Source organism: Mustelus asterias, chromosome 6 (genome assembly GCF_964213995.1).
Source record: "Mustelus asterias chromosome 6, sMusAst1.hap1.1, whole genome shotgun sequence".
In the NCBI taxonomy this organism is placed as follows: domain Eukaryota; kingdom Metazoa; phylum Chordata; class Chondrichthyes; order Carcharhiniformes; family Triakidae; genus Mustelus; species Mustelus asterias.
In genome coordinates this window covers 78,140,541-78,168,354 of record NC_135806.1, presented here as the reverse complement: position 1 = coordinate 78,168,354, position 27,814 = coordinate 78,140,541, and the positions used below count along the sequence as shown (strand labels likewise).

The 27,814-nt window shown below is 44.3% G+C and overlaps 1 protein-coding gene across 1 annotated transcript in view; it reads left to right on the top strand.

The window, feature by feature from the left end:
* LOC144494670 (zinc finger protein 474-like) overlaps positions 1-22,757 on the top strand; it is a 34,526-nt gene extending 11,769 nt beyond the window's left edge. The window contains exons 4-5 of the mRNA XM_078213873.1: positions 1,747-1,942; positions 22,606-22,757. Coding sequence (XP_078069999.1) covers positions 1,747-1,942; positions 22,606-22,757 — 348 coding nt within the window. The remainder of the gene's footprint in view (positions 1-1,746; positions 1,943-22,605) is intronic.
* Positions 22,758-27,814: the final 5,057 nt, after the last annotated feature.

The following is a 27,814-nucleotide window of genomic DNA, read 5'->3' as shown; positions in this document are numbered from 1 at the left end:
TAAACATGACCTACCATGCACAAAGCCATGTTGACTCTCCCTAATAAATCCCTGTCTATCCAAATATTTGTAGATCCTATCTCTTAGTACTCCTTCCAATAATTTACCTACTACTGACGTCAAACCTACTGGCCTATAATTTCCCACATTACTTTTTGAGCCTTTTTTAAACGGAATAACATAAGCTATCCTCCAATCATCCGGCACCTCATCCATAGATACCGACATTTTAAATATATCTGCCAGGGCCCCTGCAATTTCAACACTAGTGTCCTTCAAGGTCCGAGGGAATACCCTGTCCGGTCCTGGGGATTTATCTACTCTGATTTGCCTCAAGGCAGCAAGCACCTCCTCCCCTTTAATCTGTATAGGTTTCATGACCTTCCTTCCATGACTAAGGAAACTGGCATGGAGTCTATGGAAATAAGGTTGTTTGCCTTATTTCCATAGACTCCATGCCAGTTTCCTTAGTAAATACGGATGCAAAAAAACCCATTTAATATCTCCCCCATTTCTTTTGGTTCCATACATAGCCAACCACTCTGATCTTCAAGAGGACCAATTTTATCCCTTACTATCCTTTTGCTCTTAATATACCTGTCGAAGCTCTTAGGATTATCCTTCACCTTGTCTGTCAAAGCAACCTCATGTCTTCTTTTAGTCCTCCTGATTTCTTTCTTAAGTAGTTTCTTGCACTTTTTATACTCCTCAAGCGTCTTATTTGCTCTCTGTTGCCTATACATGTCATACATCTCTCTCTTCTTCTTTATCAGAGTTCCAATATCCCTCGAGAACCAAGGTTCTGTAGAGTCAAGAGAAATAATGGAAAATAGAACTGGGTATAGCCAACATACATAGTGATGCTGTCCTTGGATGAGATCTCTGAGGAGCAGCTTATAAATGCACAAAGGGAGGGAATCAATGATGGGTCCTTGGAAACATCAGAGGTGTCTATGTGTGATGAAAGCAGACATAATTGCTGGAAAGCTACTGACTTGTGTTGGGGAATATTAGAGTAACAATTCCATGGAGCGGAATTACAGAGAGTTGATGCAGGACACTTGTCGGCTCAATCGTGCTGAACATCATGGAGAGACTGAGAGAGTTACAGGTCACAATCACAGATTAAATGTTCATAACTCGGGCTGAGATGGTGTTGATGTTGTATGCAGATTAGAAGCTGGACTGAAGAAGGTCCAGAAAGGAATTTTGAGAAAGATGGAAATGGGGATGGAAGGCAAAGTCACATTTTAAAACATTGAGAAAGAAGGGAGATTAAAATTCGGGTAGTAATGAAACAGGGTGAGAAATTCTCATATGTGGGTTGGACAACGTGAATCACAATATTGTGATACTTCTGTCGGTATATTATATTTTGTACATAGTTCAACAGGACTTTTCATTAAAATGTGTCTTTTTTAAACAGTGCCAAGGTCAGAACAGAACAGACAATGGGTCGGAGATTTATTCTATTTTTGAGAAAAGTACTTCCAAACCACTAAGGCTTTTTATTATTCTTAAATTATTTGGATGTTCTACTTGTGGGGTTAACCTGACATCCTTATGGAAATAACTTGTATATGAAAATTTAATGAAAATTTGTTCAACTCATCTGGATTAGTACTTTTAATAATAGTGGCACATGTTTTACTACCTTTTATTAATACATTGTGTTGCTCCAATTGTGGCCCCTTCGTACCTTATTGTGTTAGAATTAAATGACTAAAACTTAACAATTGTTTCCAGGCACCAATTAGAGAGCCACAAACAATTAGTCGCCCACAAACAGTTGTCTGTTATCTTTGCGGCCGAGAGTATGGAACCACATCTATAAGTATTCATGAACCACAGTGTTTGAAGAAATGGCACATTGAAAATGAAAAGCTTCCACGGCATCTCAGGAGACATGAACCCAAGAAACCAGAAGTCATGTCTATCACAGGTCGGTGCATATTAAATATAGTGTTTTAATGTGCGATTGTAACATAATTGTAATGAGTTTGGAGTAAAGAGTCAGTGTTTTAGATTTGATTATGGATGATTTGTTTTAAAAGTCACCTTACATTCTGAAAATGGTACATATAGCCTGCATATATGGCCTGTCAGACTGCCATTTTTAAAGTTTAAAGTTTATTTATTAATGTCATAAGTAGGCTTACTTTAACACTGCAATGAACTTACTGTGAAAATCCCCTAGTCATCATACTCCGGCGCCTGTCCGGTCATCCGGTCACCTAGCTGCATAAGGCAGGTTTCTAATTCATGTCTGTATTTGATTGGTTTACATTTTTATTTCCCCATCTCAAGTCACATTTTCCCATCTGATTGGCTACATGCAATTTTATTAATTGTATACTTGCTTGAGAGCTAAATGTGAATGAAGTAAAGCCATTGAATTAATCAAAATATTTCTTGTCATTATTTTTTCGTTAGCCTCCCAATTATAGACTTGCAGTTATGGAACTTTTTTGAGATAAGATTTGCAATTTCAAGTGTTTGTTTTTACTTAAGGAAGAATTTCTTTTTGCATTCTGTGGGGGCGATTCTCCCTTCCTGCGAGGATTCTCCCATCCCGCTGGACGGGCCGGATGAATCACGTGTCGGCAGATTTGCAGGATTCCCGCAAACGTTAACCCTCCGTACACATTTCCCAACCCAAAATTACTGGCGCTGTCGGAACCACACTGAAAATGGCGTGACTGTCATTTCATCAGTTACCCTACGTTTGCATGCGAATAGAGCAAAAAACAAAGAAAATTACAGCACAGGAACAGGCCCTTCAGCCCTCCAAGCCTGCTCCGACCATGCTGCCGAACTGAACTAAAACCCCTTACTCTTCCGGGGACCATATCTCTCTATTCCCATTCTATTCATGTATTTGTCAAGGCGCCCCTTAAAAGTCACTATTGTATCTGCTTCCACTTCCTCCCCTGGCAACGAGTCCCAGGCACCCACCACCTTCTCTATAAAAAGAACTTGCCTCGTACATCTTCTTTGAACCTTGCCACTCGCACCTTAAACCTGTGCCCCCTAGTAATTGATTCTTCCACCCTAGGAAAAAGCTTCTGTCTATCGACTCTGTCCATGCCCCTCATTATCTTGTAGGCTTCTATCAGGTCACCCCACAACCTCTGCCATTCCAGTGAGAACAAACCAAGTTTCTCCAACCTCTCCTCATAGCTAATGCCCTCCATATTAGGCAACATCCTGGTAAATCTTTTCTGTACCCTCTCCAGAGCCTTACGTCCTCCTAGTAGTGTGGCGACCAGAATTAAACACTATATTCGAAGTGCGGCTTAACTAAGGTTCTATAAAGCTGCAACATGACTTGCCAATTTTTAAACTCAATGCCCCAGCTGATGAAGGCAAGTATGCCATATGCCTTCTTGACTACGTTCTCCACTTGCGTTGCCACTTTCAGTGATCTGTGTACCTGTACACCCAGATCCCTCTGCCTATCAATACTTTAAGGGTTCTGACATTTACTGTATATTTCCCATCTGTATTAGAGCTTCCAAAATGCATTACCTCACATTTGTCCAGATTAAACTCCTTCTGCCATCTCTCCGCCCAAGTTTCCAACCCATCTATATCCTGCTGTATCATCTGACGGCCCTCATCGCTATCCGCAATTCCACCAACCATTATGTCATCCACAAATTTACTAATCCAACCAGTTACGTTTTCCTCCAAATCATTTATATATATCACAAACAGCAAAGGTCCCAGTACTGATCCCTGAGGAACGCCACTTATCACAGCCCTCCATTCAGAAATGCACCCTTCCACTGCTACCCTCTGTCTTCTATGACCAAGCCAGTTCTATATCCACCTTGCCAGCTCGCCTCTGATCCCATGCAACTTCACCTACTGTACCAATCTGCCATGAGGGACCTTGTCAAAGACCTTACTGAAGTCCATGTAGACAACATCTACTGCCCTACCCTCATCAATCATCTTCATCACTTCCTCAAAAAACTCGATCAAGTTAGTGAGACCCAACCTCCCCTTCACAAAACCACATTGCCTCTCACTAATACATCCACTTATTTCCAAGTAGGAGTAAATCCTGTCTCGAAGAAACCTCTCCAGTAATTTCCCTACCACTGACGTAAGGTTCACCAGCCTGTAATTACCTGGATTATCCTTAAAACCCTTCTTAAACAAAGGACCAACACTGGCTATTCTCCAATCCTCTGGGACCTCCCCTGTAGCCAGTGAGGATACAAAGATTCCTCTCAAGGCCCCAGCAATTTCTTCCCTCGCCTCTCTCAGTATTCTGGAGTAAATCCCATCAGGCCCTGAAGACTTGTCTACCTTAATGTTTCTCAAGAACTCCAATACATCCTCCTTTTTGATCTCAACATGACCCAAACTATCTACACATCCGTCCCCAGACTCATCATCCACCAAGTCCTTCTCTTTGGTGAATACTGACACAAAGTACTCATTTAATACCTCATCCATTTCCTCTGGCTCCATGCATAGATTCCCTCCCCTGTCCTTAAGTGGGCCAACCCTCTCCCTGGCTACCCTCTTATTCTTTATACATGTATAAAAAGCCTTGGGATTTTCCTTAATCCTGCTGGCCAATGATTTTTCGTGACCCCTTTTAGCCCTCCTTACTCCTTGCTTAAGTTTCTTTCTACTTTCCTTGTATTCCATTCTTGCTTCATGTGTTCCCAGCCTCCTAGCCTTGACAAATGCTTTCTTTTTCTCTTTGACTAGGGTCACAATATCTCTCATCATCCAAAGTTCCCGAAACTTGCCATATTTATCCTTCATCCTTACAGGAATGTGCCGGTCCTGAATCCCTATCAACTTACACTTGAAAGCCTTCCACTTGCCAGATGTTAATTTGTCCTCAAACATCTGTCCCCAATCTACATTCTTCAGTTCCTGCCTAATATTGTTGTAATTAGCCTTCCCCCAATTTAGCACCTTCACTTGAGGACTACACTTATCTTTATCCATCAGTAGCTTAAAGCTTACTGAATTGTGGTCACTGTTCCCGAACTGCTCCCCTACTGAAACGTCAACCACCAGGTCCAGTACGGCCTCTTCCCTCGCTAGGCCATCTACATACTGTTTCAAGAAGCCTTCCTGGATGCTCCTTACAAACTCTGCCCCATCCACGCCCCTAGCACTAAGTGAGTCCCAGTCAATATAGGGGAAGATAAAATCTCCCACCACAACAACCCTGTTACTTTTACGCCTTGCCAAAATCTGCCTACATATTTGTTCCTCTATCTCCTGCTGGCTGTTGGAAGACCTATGCTAAACCCTCAACATTGTGACTATGCCCTTCTTATTCCCGAGCTCTACCCATATTGCCTCACTATATGAGCCCTCTGAGGTGTCCTCCTGCAGTACAGCTGTGATATTCTCCTTAACCAGTAGTGTAACTCCCCCACCCCTTTTACATCCTCCTCTATCCTGCCTGAAACATCTGTATCCTGGAACGTTAAGATGCCAATCCTGTCCTTCCCTTAACCAAGTTTCTGTAATAGCAAAAACATCATAGTTCCAAGTACTAATCCAAGCTCTAAATTCATCTGCCTTACCTGTTACACTTCTTGCACTGAAACAAATTAGTGGGATTATTACAAATTAACTGATTAGCGGGCTCGACACAGGAATCTCCATCCTCGTTAGCATCTCCCACTTCTCTGACATGATGTCACTCTGGCTCGGATTAGAATAGGTTTATGTAAGTCTGAACCTGGCAATTTTGAACAGGCATGAGAAGGTAAGTGCTGTGGACCAGAAGCTAGTGGAGTGCAGGGGATGTTGGAGGCAGGCCCTGGTGATGTGCTGCTTGCTGTGAGCTACCCCCTGGATGTCTTTAGATGCTGTCCCGTGGACCAGGAAAGTTATGTGCTATCTGTGGAGGGAGGGGGTGTTCTACTTTTGGAGTGCTGTCTGGGGGAGGGGCCCTCATCTGAGTCCTGGTCAAGCTGCTTTCAGCTGCCACTGCTTGTTGCTTTGTTGTTGCTGTGGATTGTGGTCAGGGACTGCATGAGTGCTGAGGTTTCGGGGCGGGGGGGCTGGTGGTGGAGAGCATAGTGCACCATGTGCTGACCGAGGGCTAATCAGCTCAAGCAGCTGGTGCTCCAAGCAGCGGTGCCCAGGTTCACACACACAGATACTCATATTGCATGGAATCTGCAGTCAATGAGGATTCATCTGGTGATGATCAGCAGACTGTCCCTGCCCCATGTACCTGGCCAGCAACACCTGGAATCAATGCTACAGTTGCACACATGGCAATGGCTGCACACCAATCTGCATACTCACTGTGCCAGCTGTTGCCATGATAACAATTTCACACAACCTAAACAGGTCATGCATGGCACAATGGATTGTGTGGTGTTGCTAGCACCCACAAGTGGGGGTACTGATCCCGGTGAGGGATTGGGCTGGTGCTGGGTCTATGCAGCCAATGACATTAATTTGTCATTCTTTGCTCTGTCCAAACCCCACTGTGCAGATGGATCTTGGAGCTGGTGATAGTGGTGATGGCAGAGGAGAAGGAGGCGGCTCAGGAGGTGGAGGGCGCGGGGAGGCCACCACAGGAGCAGCCACTGGTAGTCCCTCAGGGAGGAGGGCAGGGGGGTGCTGCTGAGGGCCAGGAGGTGGGAGAACAGTCTCCCGAAAGGGTGCTCAGAAGAGAAGGGTACAGAGGGCGAGGAGATACCGGCCGCGGCATTCCTTCAAGACCCTGTCGGAGGCAATGTGCCATCGTTGGCTGCGACTCGCAAAAAGCATGGTGCGGCATCTGTGTGAGGTGTTCGCACACCTGGCACCTGAGGGGAGGGTGGCCACCCACTCCCTGTGGAAGTGAAGGTGACGGCTGCCCTTAACGTTATGCCACTGGGTCCTTCCAGGCACCCAGTGGCACCGCACCCTCTGTGGGATCTCCCAGATCTCCGTGCACAGATGTATGCAGCTGGTCACGATGCCTTGTATGCCTGGGCAGGACAATACATTAATTTTGATGATGGCCGTGCACAGCAGGGGGCCTGGGCTGCAGGCTTTGCAGCCATTGCAGGGATGCCCAATGTCCAGGGAGCAGTGGACGGGATCCCGCTCCAATGAGGCCCACGCTGCCACCCAGTCCATAGTAGAGTGGTGCATAGGCCTGCTGGAAATGCGCTTCCGCTGCCTGGATCGCTCTGGGGGTGCCCTGCAGTATGACCCTGTGCATGCCTCACGTATCATAATTGTGTGCTGCATCCTCCACAATATCGCTCAGCAGCAGGGAGACCAGCTGGAGCAGGAGAAGGAGGAAGAGTGGCAAGGGGATGAGGTGGATGTCCTGCCATATGAGGAGCCAGAGGATGGAGGGCAGGCAGTGATGGCAGGTGCCCGACAGGGCAGGGCAGCAAGGGACGCCTTGATAGCAGCCCGCTTCACGTAACTGGTGCTGTGCAGTGTGGGGGCTGCTACAAACACACTTCCACCACACCCCAGGAGCAAATGCAGCCGCCATTCCCCCCTCACTCCTGAAATGGCCCTTCAAACCACATGACCCTTTCCCAGTGCCTCTCATCCCACCATCCTCAGATTCTTCCCCAGCCTCTCTCATCCCACCTCCCTCACACTCTTCACCAGCCTCTCTCATCCCACCACCTGTCCTCCAGAAACACCAAAACCTGTTAATGGGCCTGGGCTGATAACGGTTGTGAGTCTTGGTTGAAGGCTGGAGGATGATGGTGACTCGCTGTTGTGCACTCTGGGATCCTGCCCCTGGTGCCACTCAAGTCTGACTCCTACTTGTTCTCCGAATGCACACTGCCACCTTGGCCCACATACCAGTAAGGATTGGGAACACAAGTGTGTAGGGCAATCAGCTGGGGGCGCCACAACCCTGACTACTGGTGATCTTCACCCGTGCCCTCTTAATGAACCTACAACTTTCTAACTTTGCTTGGCCTACTGCTTCTCCCACGTCCTCCCCCAGGATGCACATCAGAGGTGGAGGTGTCAAGCTGTGATCCACGCCCCGTTGCCTGTGATGCCCTTCGTGGACGTCCCCAGGGTGGCCGGGACCTGGAAGGCCCTGGCTGACTTGTGGATGGCAGTGATGTTTCTGTGCCACCCTGTTCATCTAGCTGGCTCTGAGATGCCCTGGTGTGAGGAAGGGGGAATCGGAAGGTCTCAGGGTGTCCAGAGTCTCCTGGGTGGAAGACCCCAGCATGGGCTCGAGCCCTTCTTCCTCCCTTGAGGTGCCTAGAGACCCCAGGCGCACTCCATGGGATGCCAAGGTAGCTGGATTGAGCTCCAGAAACTCCAGCGTCACCTGGCTCTGCTAGTCCTGGAGGCCCACATGCATCTGCCGCATGGTCTGTGATCTCTCAGCCTTGGCTTTCTGAGACTGGGCCAAGCTCTGGAGCCCTCCGCTACAGCATTTTGTGAGCGAGCCAGGCTCTGGAGCCCCTCAGCAGTAGTCCTCTGAGACTGGGCTATGTTTTCAAGGCTCACAGCCACAGCCTGCTGTGTCTCCAGAATGCCAGCGAGAGTCCCAGCCATGGCCAGCAGTGTCTCCCACATGCCCCCAACACCCATGGCCACAGAACGCTGTGTCTCCTGGATGCCAGCAACACACTCACCCATGTCTCCAGGATGCCTGGACCCTGTCACCCATGAGAACAGACCCCTGAGCCAGACTTTCCACTGTGGATGCCACCCTTGCAGTGTTGGCCTGCGTCTCATGCTGTGTCGACACCACCTCCTGCAACAGCACTCTGTTTGACTCCCCTAAACAGCCTTGCAGTTGCAGCATGGTTGCTGACAACCCTTCCGCAACTCCCCGGGTTTGCTGGTGCATCTCCACCAGCCTTGGGAGGAACACACCCAGAGGCCCAGCAGCTGGCATGGGGACAGCTGAATCCTGGCCTCCGGCAGACCTCCGTGTGCCCGAGCCCTCGGATGTGCCCACCTCCACCCGATGTGTTTCAGTGTCTGTGATCCAGAAGCCTAAACGTACATACCGTGGTGATAGTCTCTGTGTTGGTGGGTTGTGTGGTAGATGCCTGTGCCACTTCACTGGTGTTGTCCTCAGAGGATTCTTCAGGGCCTCCCTCCGAGGTGTTGTATGGGGGTGGGGCGGTTGGAGGGGGGGTGGTTGGGGGGGGTGGGGGTGTTGGGGGAGGTGGGGGTGTGCGTGCATGTCCCCCCCAAAGGCCCGGGTTCATGTGAGAGAGTGTGTGTGTGTGTCCGTGTGTGTGTGTGTCCATGTGTCCGTGTCCATGTCCTCCCTTCGGTTCCTCTGGGTCCAGGATTGCAATAAAGAACACACATTAGGAGAAGGGAGGAAAAGCATCCTGCGCAGCATCGCACTTACTTCGAAGAGGACGTAGAAAGGGCTAAGCTGATGCTCACATGCATGCCAGACACGGACCTGGCTGTCAGTCACCATTCTGGCCATTGAATCATCCCCTGCCAGCTCCACGACACGCTGGTCACACCCGGTCAGCAGCCGCAGCTCAGGCACACTGTCACCAGTCTGCGCCCTCTCTCGCTGGTTGTGTGCAGTTTTCTCCTGTGGGAACATAAGGTGGATTACAAGCATTAATATATTGGAGTGCATGGTGTGCCTGTGTTTCGGACCTTGTGTTGGCAGTTTCGGGGAAAAGGGTCACGACTGGGAGATGCTACTTGAGGGTGGGGGTGCGGTAAGGAGTTAGATGCAGCTCTTTGCCGGGGGGGGGGGGGGGGGGGGGTGCACACTCACCTTTGCTGCCCAAAGAAGGTCTTACAGTTTCTTTTTCCACTGTTGCCCGGACCGAGGTGTCAGGCTCCTGGCATTTAATGCAGCTGCCACCTCCTCTCACAATGCCCTCGTGGCGATACCCCTTGGGCAACGGCCCTGGTTGGGGAACAGCAGCTGGCACCTCTCCTCCACTTCATCAAGCAGGCGGGCCTGGTCAGCCTCGGGGAATCTCAGGGCAGGTTTCTTGCTAGACATCTTTGTGGTGTGACTGGCTGGCTGTCCATTCTTGCAGCTTATATACAGCTCTGGCTTGTTAGGGGAGAACACAGTATAAGAGGTTTAACAACACCCAGGTTAAAGTCCAACAGGTTTATTTGGTAGCAAATGCCACTAGCTTTTGGAGCGCTGCCCCTTCGTCAGGTGGAGTGGAGAAATTCTCACAAACAGGGCATACAGAGACACAAACTCAATTTACAGAATAATGATTGGAATGCAGTCTTTACAGATAATCAAGTCTTAAAGGTACAAACTATGTGAGTGGAGAGAGCATTAAGCACAGGTTAAAGAGATGTGTACTGTCTCCAGACAGGACAGCCAGTGAGGTTCTGCAAGTCCAGGCAAGCTGTGGGGGTTACAGATAGTGTGACATGAACCCAAGATCCCGGTTGAGGCCGTCCTCAACGCCGGCATCTCCACATCATTGTTAGGGGAGTGCAGGCGCAGTTAGTTTGGGCCAGCCATGGGCCAGATGGTAAAAATGCCTTTTGAGAAATTTGAAGGGAACCTGGTTTCAGCTGAGGATCAGCCATCTCTCAGGGTGCTGATTGACTCTCATTCAACAAGCTCCTGTGTCCAGGGGGATGTGCAATGCTCAGGGCTCTCATTCAAGAGGGAATGCTTGCAAGCAGGGGTTGTGTATGGCAGCACAGTGTGCAAGGCACCAGTGAGGTCAGTACGTTCATGGGGTGGAGGGAGGAATGGGGTACCTGTGATATCCGGATCAGTGGGAGCATGGGGACAGGGGCCAGTGATGTCTGTGTGGGGGGGGGCGGATGGGGACAGAAGCCAGCAATGTCTGTGTGGGGGGCGTGGGGTGAGAGGCCAGCAATGTCTGTGAGGGTTTGAGGGTAGTGATCTCAGTGCTGGGAGGTCTTTTTAGCAATCTCCCAGAGGTGTGCGCATGCGCGGGTTCCCACTCATCGCACCGATTTCAGCCTCTTCGGAGTGAATAGGCCCCACCCCCGAGCTTTTAATGATATTCACAATAGTAACCTCGCAGTGCACAGAGTCTGGGAGATTCTTGTCTGAAGTCGCACTGAACAAACCAGCGTGATTTACTCCAGTTTTCCCGCGAATTCAACACTTAGAACGTTTTTGGGAGAATTGCGACCTATGTCCTGGCTCCCTTGCATTAAAAGAGCTGTCTATAATCTTCTCCACTTGTGCAACGCCAGCATCTCCACATCATAGAATATAAGAGAGGAAGGTTATGCTATAATTCTATAAAACATTAGTTAGACTGCAACTTGAGTAATGTGTGCACTTCTGGTTACTATTACCTTCCCAACCCAAAAAGGAACATTTACCACCATCTGTTACGAAACTGCCAATATAACCATCTCCTCTCAGATTCTAAATGACAAAGCAATTTTAAAATGTCTTTATTTTCTTTGGGAGTCTCGGTCTTGATCCAACCCTGGAACTCCAGGTCAGTCTGACACTTCATAGAATCATAGAATCCTACAGTGCAGAAGGAGGCCATTCGGCCCATTGAGTCTGCACCAACAACAATCTCACCCTGGCCTTATCCCCATAACCCCACATATTTACCCCGCTGATCTCTCTAACCTCCGCATCCTGGGACACTAAGGTTCAATTTAGCATGTCCAATCAACCTCACCCGCACATCTTTGGACTGTGGGAGAAAACCGGAGCACTCGCAGAAAACCCACGCAGATACGGGGAGAATGTGCAAACTCCACACAGACAGTGATCCAAGCCGGGAATTGAACCCAGGTCCCTGGAGCTGTGAGGCAGCAGTGCTAACCACTGTCCACCGTGCCATATTCACTTATGCCATTTGGTATTACTTATGCCTTCTGGTATACCTTTAGCCCATGCCAATCATTGGTCTTATAAAGAGAATCTGAGCTTCACCCACTTGCAAGACCAGGAAATCTCAACATTCTAGGATGTGCAGAATGCCTCTATAATTTATTTTAATGGGATCTGTGCATTTAAAAGACTGCAAATGAAAGAACATCTGTAGTTGAAGGCAAGAAGAGCAAATAGTACCAATAGACTTACTGGAGATTAATTCTAAAATCAGAAGCAGTTCCGTACAATGAGAAGATGGTGGTTGTTAGTGCATTCAGCGCTAATGCATTCTTGGAAGGTGTGTGCGGTGATTTGTCCCTTTTAGGACAACACAGCAGATTAAGGGTCACCTGGCCTGGGGAAACCAACTGGGAAGTAAAATGGGGGAAATCACCCTCGGGGGTGGAGCCCTCTTAGGCAAGAGGCATGTAGGGAACTAGCTGCAGCCATGCGGTTGCTAACAATTCTTATTAATAAATCCTTTTTGTGTTTCTTAATGAAATCTGAGAAAATGCATCTTTGCAGATGCTGATTGCTTAGATTGCTCGATCTGCTTATGTCATGAAATTTCTTGCAGCACTGAATGGAAACTTTTAAGATTTGTTCGTGTGAATGTGGATGTTACTGGCAATTTATTGCCTATCCCTAAATGCCAGAGGTGAGGCACCTTTTTGAACAGCTATGGCTCATTATAGTGTAGCTGTTCCAATGGTGCTCTTATGTAGGAAATTCCTGAAATTTATCACAGCAATAGTGCAGAAATGATAGGATGATATGTGATGTGGAGTGCAACTTGCAGATGGCTGTATTCGTATATGCCTGCTGCACTTGTTCTTCTAAGTGGTAGAGGTCAGAAAGTGCTGTTGAAGAAGCCCTGATAAGTTGCTGATATGCATCTTGTAGGTAGTACATACTATGTTTAAATATTCAAATTTTGAGGGTTGTATTGGCTGAATCCTGTGTGGCACACGTGTTCTTTTTACCATTTATCAGCCCAAGGCTGAATATTGTCCAAGTCTTGCTGCACACAGGCAGAAATTGTTTCATTATTTGAGGAGTTAGGATGAAACTGAACTCTGCAATCACCAGTCAATATCCCCACTCTGATCCTATCATGGAATGATGGTGACTGATGAATCAGCTGAAGATGCTTGGGCTTTGGAAATCCCTAAGAAATACCTGCAGCAAAGGTCTGGGCTCTAGGAGGCCAAGGTCAATCATCCACTCACCACTTCTGGCTGAAGATGGTTGAAAAAGCATCCTCTTATCATTTGCACTCGTATGCAGTTTTCCGCTATCAATGCAGATGAGGATGTTTGTGGAATGCCGTTGCCCCACTGGTTATTTAATTGTCCACCACCATTCATGAGTGACGTTGCAAGGCTGCAGAGCTTTGACCGGATCCTTTACTGTGTGATCACTTTACTTTGTTTATAGCATATTCCTTCCACTGATTAGCATGCACTTAGTCCTGTGTTATAGCTTCACTATGCTGGCATCTCATTTCTCATTACATTTGGTGCTGCTCCTGGTATGTTCGTCTGCACGCCTCCATGAGCTAGAGTTGGTCCTCGTGCTTGATACCAATAGTAGAGTGAGGAATGTGCTGGGCCATGAGGTTACAGATTATGGTGGAATACACTTTTGCTGCTGATGATGAATCAAAGCACCTTATGGATGCCAAGTTCTGAACTGGTAGATCTGTTCTCCATTTAGCACAACGGTAATGCCACACAGTACCCTTCAGGACTTTGCCAGCTCAGTCAATAATTGTGCTACTGAGCCACTCATGATGATGGACATTGAAGTCCACCAATCAGAGAATATTGAGTGCCCCTGATATTCTCAATGCGTTTTCCAAGTGGTCTTTAAATTGGATGAGCACTGATTCGTCAGGTGAGGTTTAAACCTGTGTTTAATCTATTGCCTTGGACTTCACAAAGTCCAGATTTGATGTTGAGGCCTCTAAGGGCCACTCTTTTCTGACCATATACCTTGTGTCTCTAGCTCTAGTGAGTCTATCTTGTCAGTGGAATAGGACATACCCAGGGGTAGTGGTGAAGGAGTATGGTTCATTGGATAAAGGTTTTGACACTGAGAATATGGGTAGAATTTTCCTACATCCCTGCTGGGGGTCCAATGGTGAGGGGTGGGGGAGTGGAATGGGTCTTTTTCCAATTGGCAGACAGTGACTAGTGGGGTACAGCAGGGAACTGTGTTAGGACCCCAACTGTTCATATTATATACGAGGGAACTAAACATACTATCTCCAAATTTGCAGATAATACAAAGTTGGTTGTGAGGGTGAGCTGTGAGGAGGATGCAGAGATGCTTCAGCATGATTTGGACAGGCTGAGTGAGTGAACATATGCATGGCAGATGCAGCATAATGTGGATAAATAGAAGGTTAGCCACTTCAGTAACAAAAATAGGAGGTAAATTATTATTTGAATGGGTGTAAATTGAGAGAGGTGGATACTCAGCGAGACCTTGTGCATTAGTTGCTGAAAGTAAGCGTGCAGGTAGAGGAGGCAGTAAAGAAAGTAAATATTATGTTGGCCTTCATATCAAGAGGATTTGAATATAGGAAATTGAATGGTTTTTCTGCAGTTGCATAGGGTGTTGGTGAGGCTACACCTGAGGTATTGTGTGCAGTTTTAAAGTTAAAAGTTAATGTTTATTTATTAGTCACAAGTAAGGCTTACATTAACACTGCAATGAAGTTACTGTGAAATTCCTTAGTTGCCACAGTCAATGTTCGGGTCAATGCACCTAACCAGCATGTCTTTCAGAATTTGGGAGGAAACCAGAGCACCCGGAGGAAACCCAGGCAGACACGGGGAGAAGGTGCAGACTCCACATAGACAGTGACCCAAGGTGGGAATCGAGCCCGGGTCACTGGCGCTGTGAAGGAGCAGTGCTAACCACTGTGCCACTTCAGGGTTCCTTATCTGAGGAAGGATGTTCTTGCTATAGAGGGAATACAGCGAGGGTTTACCAGACTGATTCCTGGGATGGCAGGACTGTCATATGAGGAGAGACTAAGTCAGTTAGGATTATATTCATTGGAGTTTAGAAGAGTGAGAGTGGATCTCATAGAAATTTATAAAATTCCAACAGGATTAGACAGGGTAGAATCAGAAAGAATGTCCCCAATGGTGGAGGAATCCAGAAGTAGAGGTCATAGTTTGAGGATAAGGGGTAAATCTTTTAGACCTGAGATTAGGAGAAATTTCTTCACCCAGAGTGTGTGGAATTCATTACCACAGAAAGTAGTTGAGGCCAAACTATTGTGTGATTTCAAGATGGAATTAGATATAGCTCTTGGGGGCTAAAGGGATCAAGGGATATGGGGGAAGGCTGGATTAGGGTATTGAATTGGGTGATCATCAATTATCATAATGAATGGCACAGCAGGCTCCAAGGGCTGAATGGCCCATTCCTGGTTCTATTTTCTATCAACGTTTCTATCCTACAATCTAGACCTCAAAAGTCATAACCATCATGTGGATTTCCCACATTAGGAGGCCAACTCCAATGAGTATTGCAGCCAGTAAAGTCAGATGTGTACCCTTTCCAATGGCACAGCAGTTTCTCATGTAACAGAGAGGCTTGAAGAGATGCATTGGGGGAGGTCAAACAAGGCAAAAGAATACACAATAAATGGGAGGATACTAAGAGGTGTAGAGCAAATGAGGGACCTTGAAGTGAATATCCACAGATCCCTGAAGGTAGCAGGGCAGGTTGATAAGGTGGTTAAGAATCCTTTCATTTATTAACGGAGGCATAGAATATAAGAAGAAGTCTCACAACACCATCGGGTGAGTGATGAAAACTCACCTGATGAAGGAGCAGCACTCCGAAAGCTCGTGATACCAAATAAACCTGTTGGACTTTACCTGGTGTTGTGAGACTTCTTATTGTGCCTACCCCAGTCCAACGCCAGCATCTCCACATCATAGAATATAAGAGAGGAAGGTTATGCTATAATTCTATAAAACATTAGTTAGACTGCAACTTGAGTAATGTGTGCACTTCTGGTTACTATTACAGAAAGGATGCAATTGCACGGGAAAGGGTACAAAGGGAATTTCCAAGGATGTCACCAGGACTGGAAAATTGCAGCTGTGAGGAATGATTGGATAGGCTGGGGTTGTTCTCCTTGGAACAGAGGAGGCTGAGGAGATTTGATTGTGATATACAAAATTGTGGGGAGTCTGGTTAGAGTGGATTGGAAAGGCCTATTTAGCAGAGAGGCCAGTGTCTAGAGGGCATAGATTTAAGGTGATTAGTAGAGAGGAGATAAGGAAAAATATTTTCACCCAGAGAGTTGTGGTGTGTCTGGAACTCACTGCTTGAAAAAGGGTAGTAGAGACAAAAACGCTCAGCTCATCTAAAAGGTGTTTGGACACGCACCTCAGGTGCCATAAACTGCAGGACTATCGACCAAATACTGGAACGTGGCGCTAATCTGGGTGGCTCATTTTTCAGCAGGTGCAGACGTGATGGCCCAAGTGACCTCTTTCTGTGCCATAACTTTCTCTGATTCTAACAGCTATCAACGGTTTCTGTCCATGCTCTTGAATTGTGTATTTGTCTTGCGGCAAGCAGAATTATATAGCAAGATTATTTAATATTATGGCATATAGATTACATCTTGGATCTATTTAGTTATACACCTGTTACTTTGTCTAAGTATCCTGTAGCTTGTGACATGGTTCACTTTACAAAAAGTTTCACAAGAATGCTGGAATCAACTGGCCTCCCCCATTTATTACTAAGTTGTGATCCGTTATGTGTATGAATTCTTTAGCTGTTCCAGCATGTATATTTCCTTAGTTGAATGACTCATCCATTTGTAAGTGCTGAACCCATACCTTTATGTGATAATTCTTTATCGTGTCAGATTCAAACACTCAAGCACAGTTTTATGACAGCTGTGAAAAGAGACCTTTTCTAACCATGTTGGCTAAAGTTTGGTAGTTGTGTAACCTGCAGCCTCACAAGTCTGATGCTCATGAGCCAAGGCTTCATCCACAAACACATTGATGGTGTAATCAGTGCACTCTGCTGCCTTGCTGTATCGACTGAGATTCCTAGGCTCCCAATAGCTGTTTCAGCAGCCAAAGCGGCTTTTATCTAGATTGTCCAGGTTAAGGCTGCGTGCCTGCAGACTGATTCGTTTATTTTTTGCTGCTAATATGAATGGCAAAGGGAGTTGAATATTGCCCAGTGGAAGGCTCCAGCCACATCTGTGTTTTGTTGGCAGCCGTTAATTATTTCCCTTATTAGCAGCAGTACTGGCAACAACTCCAAAAGGAAAGGGAATTAGTTTCAGATGTTAGTACCTTTTGAAGTTTTGGATTCCAGTGCAACCAGTAGAAGATCAAAATCACAGCCTGACAGAGAACCAATATCGCAGATGCTGAAAGTTGAGAACATAAGCTGTGGGAGACACCCTTATGGAGAATAGGCTTTATTGTTGGGAGAAGATCTGATTCACAACCAACCAACCAACACAAATCCAGTGATTGGTGTTCTTAAAGCTGAGTAAATGATTGTTGAAGCCTTGGTACTTGGACAAACTCTGAAGATTTATTACATTCTTTATCAAAACCCAATATAAACATATTCCACCCACAATTTGACATACACATTGAATGAAGTAATCCATTCAACGGCCTATCCCCAAGGTTACAATCTGCCCCTACAGTAAACATGGCAACTCTTTTACTAACACACCTTCCCTTCCCTCACTAATTTCATCCTCCACACTGCAAATTGTACTCAGTAACAGAATCGTTTGAAATCACTGATCCAAAAAATACCACAAATAAATATGTATGTAACGAAATGTACTTAACAGCGACACAGAGTACTTTGATTCTCTGTTAATCTTGCTAGTAATACACAGAAATTGTGTTAGTCTTTTGATGTCATTTTAACTGTAGTCACAGCAGTTGTGCTGTGTTACCATGAAGCTAAATATACACCAAGACTGAAAATCAACACATAGACTAAACAATTTACGTAGCTCAAGCTAAACCTGCTATGCATGTGCCTCAATGCATTTGTGGCTTATCCCCTTCTCAGTTAGGAGAATCAGCAAGATATAGTGTGGAATGCACTAAGGATTCAAGAGAACCCTAGAACTTTTAGCTGTCATGAATAATGGACAACAGCTGGCACACATAACACTGATACAAACCAGACTCAGCAGTTCAAGCCTATTCTGAGCGTTCCCGCCCATAGAGTAAGCAAAATGAATGAGACATTAGAGTTAAATCATTTTAAAATGAGCCCTATAGTTATGATACTCAGAATGACAAGTGTTAAATAGCTAGTAGAATGGTTTCTAGTTTGGGCGCAATTTTATTTGAAAATAAATTCAGCCAGGGTATAAAAATATTTTCTGTGAGACATATTTAGTTCATTGTTTTCACACAATGCTTTTCCTCTATTGTAATCTAGCCTTCGGGCCTCTATGCCAGGGGCACCCACTATAATTGACCTGCAACTGCCACATTTTTCAGGGTGGACTGTAATGTTGAGAAGCCAACCACCATGGTGCCATATGTGGTGAACCATAGATGGTTACCACTATGGGTACTTGTACATATGTTACTCTTGTTACTGTTGGAGTTAGGGTTTGGGTGTTCCACCTGTTATCATTGTTTATGTGGTACACTGCGTTTGGCTCCGCCTTCTTACAGGAGTATAAAGGTCACTGCTACTTCCTAGTAGCCTTTAGTCTGGGATAATATTGTTAAGTAGTGTGCTCCTATTTTGTCGTGAATAAAAGCCTTTATTCCCGGGTACGTCCTAGCCTCCCGTGTGAATCAATCGCGCATCACCATACATGTAGTAAGTAGCCTTTACCAATTGCTTTAATGTGTGTTGCATAATCTCAGATGCCATCTCCAGTGTCTGCACACAAGTGTAACATTCTACAAAAATCCTCTTTTTTTAACACATCCAGTACGGATCTCCAGTCTAGAGGATGAGCAGATATCTGCTCAACCCTAGTCAAGAATGTTTGCTTCCTTAACTTGCATCCTAGCTCCTGCTGACCGGTCTGCATCACCCTGTGCATTTTCAATAGCTCACTGTTTGATGTATCCAATGAATGTCTCTGAACATTCATTGGACACGTCAATTTTCAGTAACAGAAAGAATGGTCTAATAGTTTGTGTTCTTGTAATACGATACATAATCTGGGAGAAGAAGCAGGATTACAATTGATTACTAAGCAGCAAAGTTCACTTCAGATTTTTCTGAAGTGACAAGTACATGGGCATTTCATTGCGTAGTTTGCTGACAGGTCATGTGTGATCCAATAGCATAGGGAGTAGAAGAAACATCATATCATTATGAACCTGTAGTTGAAACTCCAACTTTCCATCTAACCCCTTTAACTGTCTTTCTTCTCAACAAGTTGCAGCAGACTTTTTAGCATGTTGAGACAGGTAGATGCCCAAGATATGCCCCAAGTGGCAAGGACAACCACCATTCAAAACAGTGGACCTCTGCCTATGCTGTCAAATTTTCCTCTGCCTAGGAGTGAGGGCAGAAGTGGGGGAAGACTGTGACCTGGGTCCACACACACTCTTTTTCCAACTTCAAATCTGGTTTTAAGTGGAGTGGTACTCTTTCTGGTATTATGAGCTGCCTTTGCTAAGGAGAATTGAGAACATTAAGATGACCTCATTTGTAACCCAGCACAGGTATCAACAGATGAATTGTAATAGTGGTGATGAAAAAATGCATTAAACAAGTAATTGCAGAACAGGGGCTGAAGACCTGCCCAGGACCACTGCCACTGACCCTGACATTGTTTGTAGGACCGGAAGAGGTCCTTTGGTTTTCAATTGAATGAGGGACTCCTGTGCTACTAGGGCAACCACCTGCCTCAATATGTTGGAAAATCTGGTGCAACCTGGTAGTCTGCAAGGTGATAGATTCCAACCCCTTGGAAAGACGATAGATTCCCCCTTAGTCACCCCTTTCTAAAAAGGGCAGTTTGGAATAATTTGTAAAAGAATCTTTATTTTTCTTTGGGGTACTCGACAAACAACTGGATCACTAGGTGGACCCCCACTTTTGTCACCTGGTAGCATTGTGGCCTCACTCAGCATAATGCCACTGCTGCTGTGCCAGGTCCTACTGAGAACAGGAACGCCGAAACTCCTGGTGTTGGGAGTCCCCTGCCCAGAGGCCCACCATCTTACATTGCTTCCAAGAAGAAGCTCCAGCTTCTCAAGACCCTTCAACATTCCAACATAATGCCTGATTGTGCTACAAGACCCGCAGATTTTCAACTCCAAACCTCACTTTAGATGGAGTCTGTGTATGCAAGGGTGTTAGGGAAGGAATGCTTGCAAATGAAAATACCAAGTTATCTTCTGGTTACTCATGATAAGCACCAAAAGTACTTCAATACAGGGAGAAGAAGGTGATAGTATGTGGTTTGCATACATGTTATAGTGCATTCTTGAAAGGTGTGGTTTCTTGTTTTTAAGTCGGCTTGACCAGGTAAGGCCATTGGACGTCTTGTAATACTGCTTTGCTATGCCTATTGTTGTTACAGCTAATTGATTTCATTGTTGATGGGCAGTAGATCTTCAGGTTCTTCTCCTTGTACAAAGAGGTTTACCTTCCACACCTGAATTAGAAAGAAGTACTTCAGTGGATGTTCCCCAAAACCAAAGGTTTTGTACCCTTCAGTTGACCTTTTAAACATACTCAACTGATTTAGAAGGCCTTCCTTCAATCTAAACAATCTTCCAATGGTGCCCAGTCTTCTAACCTGACCTTCAAATTCTGCAATGACACATGATTCCTCCCACAGCCCCTACCCTATCTATAGCAAGCTGTCAACTGAATGTGGGAATATGGGCCGAGTCATTTTGGAGTGTCTCTGCAAGGAACATTGTTTCATTGACTGTTGAGGCTGTTCGGCAGAATTTTCCAACCTCGCCCACAGCTGGGATTCTACCGTCCCTCTGCTTTGAATGGAAATTTGGCTGAGCGCCAAATTCTCCGTTCTCGCTGGCAGTGGTGGCAGGGCAAACAAGATGAGAGAATCTAGGCCATTAACTTTTAGTCATCCATACTATTGTGGCACAGTTAGCACTGCTGCTTCATGGCACCAGGGACCCGGGTTCGATTCCCAGCTTGGATCACTATCCGTGCGGAGTCTGCACATTCTCCCCGTTTCTGCGTGGGTTTCCTCCGGGTGCTCCAGTTTCCTCCCTCAAGTCCAACAGACATGCTTGTTAGGTAAATTGGTCATGCTAAATTCCCCATGCTAAATTCCCCCTCAGTGTACTCGAACAGATGCCTGAGTGTGGCGACTGGGGGATTTTTACAGTAACTTCATTGCAATGTTAATGTAAGCCTACTTGTGACACCAATACATAAATAATTGTGCATTGAACATTTTGATATTTTTATTGCTCGTTACAAAATTGCCTTTTTGTCAAAATTTTCAGTCTGATAATGCAAACTTTCTTGGAATCCTGGTGGTGTTGTTCCAGTACCATTGCAGCTAAAGAGGAAGGCAATTCCTGTATTTGATTCCGTAGGGCTGCATATATCAGATGACAATAACATGATACATTTTTGGCCCAGGGTGCTTATTTGCTTTCAACACAGAACAACTTGTCTTTGCATCTGTTTTCATAGGTCATGGTAGTCTGGTGGTTTTTGTGCTCGTCTGGTTTATTGGGAGGTTGAGAGCTTAAATTCCACCATGGTATAAGCACTTCTGTTATAAAAGCCTCATATCAAGAATAGCAACTCACCTAAGGATACAAATGAAGACAATGAAGTAGTAGGCAATGACATAAAAACAAAAAGCTACAAAATGAATTGCAAAAAAAGGAATTTGCATATCTTGAAAATGCATCTATGGGGTTTCTTAAATTCATGACCACCTTATCATCAGGTCTGTCATATGAGGAAAGACTAAGTTGATTCAGATTAAACTCACTGGAGTTTAGAAGTTTAGAAGAGTGAGAGGGGATCTCATAGGAACTTCTAAAATTCTAACAGGGTTAGACAGGGTAGATTAAGAATGTTCTCAATGGTGGGGGAGTCCAGAACTAGGGGCCATAGTTTGAGGATAAGGGGTAGAGAAGTGAGGTGAGGAGAAATTTCTTCATCCAGAGGGTGGTGAATATATGGAATTCACTACCAAAGAAAGTAATTGAGGTCAAAATGTTGTTTGATTTCAAGAAGAAATTAGGCATAGCTCTTGGGGCTAAAGGGATCAAGGAAATGGAGGGAAGGGGGAATCAGGATATTGTATTTGATGATCAACCATGATCATTATGAAGGGCTGAATTACCTACTCTTGCTTCCAGTTTCTATGTTTCTATTAGTACCTGCAAACTTGCACATCCATTGTATTTGGCTGGGAATGTAAGCAGCCCCCAGTAAGGCAGAAATGCTGGAAAATTAGATCAATGGTGCCACCACGTCATTATCATCTCATTGCACTAGAACTGCCCGAAAATCAACAAATGCTTGACCAACTACTGAAAATGGATCAGGTGAAAACTGGAAGGAGTTGCAGTATAGTGGGATCTCTGCCACTTTCTACTCCTGACTGCTTGTTTATGACCCCAGATAGGCATCTTGGAGGAGAAAATATAGGGGGATTTTATTTCTGTCATTGAAATGATTTGCTTAAGATGTTTGCTTCCTGTTTGGGTAGTTCTTGAATTTTTTTTCCTCAAAGCATTTTTTATGTCTAACTTCAAAGCTTCAATCCCTTTCCCTAAATTTTCCAGGTAAAGGTGCTTACAATATAGATGCTATAAATGAAGCAGCTTGGAAAAGTTCCCAAGCACAACTGGTGCCTTGTAACAACTGTGGGCGTACCTTCCTCGCAGACAGACTGATTGTGCACCAGCGTTCTTGTAAACCAAAGAAACCAAACTGATGAACAATGTCAACAATTGTGGAATAACAGTTGACTGTAAAGAATAGTTCATTAATTCCAGTAAAATAATGCAATTTTTAAAAACTCAGTTTTGTTTGTGGTATTTTTGCACTAATTATGGGTTGCATTACAACCTGCTGTAAATTTACTGGAATGACACAATTTTAAAAATAAATCCAGTACACATCTGTCACATCTTTTCCTGATCCAAAGAAAGAGCATTGATGTGGAGTAATAGACCCAGGACAGAGACTCTCTGTGCTCGGAGTTCATGTATATATGGTGTCCCATTTAAAGAGGCCAGAATAAATGTACTGTCCAATGCCAAAGTCTTTTGGGAATGGCTCCTTTAAGTAAGTGTACATGTGTAGCTGCCCAGACAAAAAAATAAATGGGTTGTGCACTTAAAAAAAAATTAACTGGACATTCAAAAAGAGGGTATATTGTTCAATGCAGATGCAAAAATGAATCTATCCTATTTGGCTTCTACAAAAAGCTCAGCACATTATAACCCCACTCCCTCCATATCTCTGAGTTGAGCTTCAAACCCTTGTCCATTTGCACCTTCCTAAAATTGGATGCCTCTAACACTACTGTACTAATGCATTTCCCACAAAGCTGCTGAAATACTTGTTTCAAATGCTTTTGTCATTTCCAAACTTGATAATTGTAACACTTCCCTTGTTAGCTTCCCAAATTTTGTACCTCATATATTGTACTTCTTTAAAATAACAGGTATTGTCATGTTGCTGTGATGATTTTCATATGGATGCAAGCAAGAATGCACATTAATTCATATAGTACCTTACGTTGTCTGTGGAAAGTTCAGATGAACACGCACATGAATCCTCAATAAGTACTCTCAACAAGTGAGCCTCCTCCTTGATAGTTTACGATGAAAAGAATGATTGAATTGTTCATACTCCATTACTGGTGACAAATTGTGCTTCACAAAGGTAAAAATAACAGGGCAGTCAGCATTTGCTCCTCATCATCCTTCTTGTCAGCCTTAATTTCTCCTTTTGTTTTCCCCGAATACATTTATTTCAAATCATGTGCATGTCAGTCTGTGACTTTGCCTCACCATACCTTCAGCCTTATGTTCTCACACACGCCATCTGCATTTTATGATTTTTATCTCTCTCTCCTCCAGTCCCCCTATAGCTACAGGTCCTTCAGCTGTCTCAGCCTTCCCAGCTGGAACATTTCCTAAGCACCTCTACCTTCCTGGCTCTCTCAGTTCCTTCAAAAGTAATCAAAATCTATCTTCTTGTTTAAGCTTCTGCCTCCTCCTTTAATTCTCACACAAATGCTGATTGTCCAGTTATTTTTACCTTTATGAAGCATAATTTGTTACCAGTAATGGAGTATGAACAACTTAATCACTTATTTGGATTGCAAATTATTGCAGGGGGTGGGAGAGTCTCGCTTGTTGAGAGCGCTTATTGAGAATTCATATATGTATTCATTTGAACTTTCCACAGACAACATCAGGTACTATATGAATGAATGTGCAATATTGCTTGCATCCATATGTAAATCATCATAGCAACATGACAAATTTTATTTTAAAGAAGTATTTTAACAATTAAGAACCTGATAATTTGAGAGTACAACTTCTGCGGAGCTCAGTCAGTTTCCCATGTAATCTCAGCAGAAGATCAGTGGAAACCTTGGAGGAATGGTGTAAACTCGAGAAAAATGTTGGCTGTCATCAATTCCAGTACATTCTGAATGATCAGTACTAAATTGCAATTGCTTGGAAATTTAAATTCAAATCACAAATATGCAAAATGAATTAGAACAATTGCCTGTTTTGTTTAATTTGTTTTCAATTTTTAAATTAATTAATGTATCTGCGTTTTATAAAATTATGTAGTTTAAAACCTATTTCGTATTTACCAAACATTAATGATTTTAAATATATGATGACATAGTGGATGAGACAAAATTGCCACAGGGATTCTACCAAATGCCATTGTAACATTAGCAGAATATTAGTAACATAGAAACATAGAAGATAGGAGCAGGAAGAGGCCATTTGGCCCTTCGAGCCTGCTCCGCCATTCATTATGATCGTGGCTGACCATCCAACTCAGTAGCCTAATCCTACTTTTTCCCTATAACCTTTGATCCCATTTGCCCCAAGTGCTATATCTTGAATACATTGAATACATTCAATATTTTGGCATCAACTACTTCCTGTGGTAATGAATTCCACAGGCTCACCACTCTTTGGGTGAAGAATGTCTCCTTACCTCCATCCTAAATGGTCTACCCTGAATCCTCAGACTGTGACCCATAGTTCTGGACTCCCCCAGAGAATATCGGGAATATCCTCCCTGCAGCTACCCCGTCTAGTCCTGTTAGAATTTTATAAATCTCTATGAGATCGCCCCTCATTCGTCTGAACCCCAGCAAAAACAATCCTAACCTAGTCGATAGCTCTTCATACATCAGTCCCGCCATCCCCGGAATCAGCTGGTAAACCTTTGCTGTGCTCCCTCAAGAGCAAGCACATCCTTCTTCAGAAAAGGAATCAAAAACTGCACACAATACTCTGGGTGTGGCCTCACCAAAGCCCTGTATAATTGCAACGAGACATCCCTGCTCCTGTACTCAAAATTTCTCGCAATGAATGCCAACGTGCCATTTGCCTCCTTTACCGCCTGCTGCACCTGCATGCTTACCTTCAGCGACTGGTGCACAAGGACACCCAAGTCCTGCTGCACACTCCCCTCTCCCATTCAGGTAGTAATCTACCTTCTTGTTTTTGCTTCCAAAGTGAATAACCTCACATTTATCCAAATTATACTGCATCTGCCATTGATTTGCCCACTCACCCAATCTATCCAGATCATTCTGAAGGATCTCTGCATCCTTGTCGCAGTTCACCCTCCCACCCAACTTGGTATCATCTGCAAACTTTGAGATGTTACATTTTGTTCCCTCATCCAAATCATTGATATATATTGTGAATAGCTGGGGTCCCAGCACCAATCCCTGTGGCACCCTCTAGTTAACTGCTTGCCAATTTGAAAAACACCCATTAATTTCTACTCTTTGTTTCTCTCTACAAACCAGTTTTCTATCCATCTCAATACACTTCCCCCATCCCATGCACTTTAATCTTGCACGATAATCTCTGATGCGGGACTTTGTCAAACGCTTTCTGAAAGTCCAAATATACCACATCGGCTGGCACCCCCTTGTCAACTCTACTAGTTACATCTTCAAAGAATTCCAACAGATTTAACAAGCATGATTTCCCCTTCATAAATCCATGCTGACTCTAGTCTGATCCTGCCACTGCTTTCTAAATACTCTGCTATAAAGTCCTTGATAATTTGATTTGAGAATTTTCCCCACTACTGATGTTAAGCTTATTGGTCTATAATTCCCTGTTTTTTTCTCAATCTCCTTTTTTGAATATTAGAGTGACATTAGCTACCCTCCAATCTGCAAGGACTGTTCCAGAGACTATAGAATCCTGGAAGGTGACTACCAATGCATCCACTATTTCTAGAGCCACTTCCTTAAGTACTCTGGGATGTAGATTATCAGGCCCTGGGGATTTATCCACCTTCAATCCCATCAATTTTCCCAGCACTATTTCTACACTAATATTGATTTCCCCTCAGTTCTTCCCTCTTACTAAATCTTACATTCGCCAACATTTCTGGCATCTGATTTGTGTCCTCTTTTGTGAAGACAGAATCAAAGTATGTATTCAGTTGCACGGCCATTTCTTTGTCCTCTAATATACATTCCCCTGTTTCTGTCTGTAGGGGCCCTACATTTGTCTTCATCAACCTCTTTCTCTCCATGTATCTATAAAAATTCTTAGTGTCAATCTTTATATTACTTTCATACTGTATTTTCCCCTTCTTACTCAATCCCTGGGTCCTTCTTTGCTGAATTCTAAACTGCTCCCAATCCTCAGACGCATTATTTTTCTTGGCCAATCTACATGCTTCTTCCTTAGATCAGATACTCTCTCTAATTTCCTTTGTAAGCCATGGATTTACTTCTTATCCATTTTGCTTCTGTGCCAGACAGAAATAAACAGTTGCTGCAGTTCCCCCATGCATTCCTTGAATGTTTGCCATTGCCTATCCAGTGTCATCCCTTTAAATAACACTCCCCAATTTATCAAGGCCAACTCACGCCTCATATTCTTATAGTTTCCTTTATTAAGATTCAGCACCCTAATCTCTGAATCAACTACTTCGCTCTTTATCTTGATAAAAGGTTCTATCATGTTATGGTCGCTCATCCCCAAGCAGTCTCATACAACCACATTGGCAATGATTCCCTTTTCATTACACAGTGCCCAGTCTAAGATGGTCTGCTGTCTAGTTGGTTCCTCCACATATTGGGTCAAGTAAACCATCCCATATACACTCCAGGAATTCCTCCTCTATGGCATTGTGGCTAATTTGATTTGCCCAATCTATGTGCAGATTAAAATCACCCATGATCACCGATATTCTCTTATCACATGCATCTCTAATTTTGTGTTTAATGCCATTCCCAACATCACCACTGCAGTTTGGGGTCTATATATTACACCCACTAATGTTTTTTGCCCCTTGGTATTTCTCAACTCTACCCATACAGACTCCACGTTGTCATAGCTAATATCCTTTCTTACTATTGTGTTAATTTCCTCTTTAACCAGCAGTGCCACTCCACCACCTTTTCCTTTGTCTGTCCTTCCTAAATATTGAATACCCTGGGACATTCAATTCCCACCCCTAGTCATCCTGCAGCCATGTCTCCGTAATCCCAATTAAATCGTACCCGTTTACATTTCTAGTAGAAATGCTGAAGGATTGATACAAATGGTCAATTAAGTAATTTCAATGAGGTTTACACCAAGGTTCCAGGCCAAGATCAGAATAATCCCTCCCCTGCAAAAATTCCAAAGCATTTATATAGTTTATCAGTATATATACATCTTCATTTCCGATTGTTTTTCTTCCTCTCCTGGAAGTGGGAATTCCTGCTAGTGTAGAGTTCCACAGGCACTAGCAATTCTCCAATCTAATCAAATC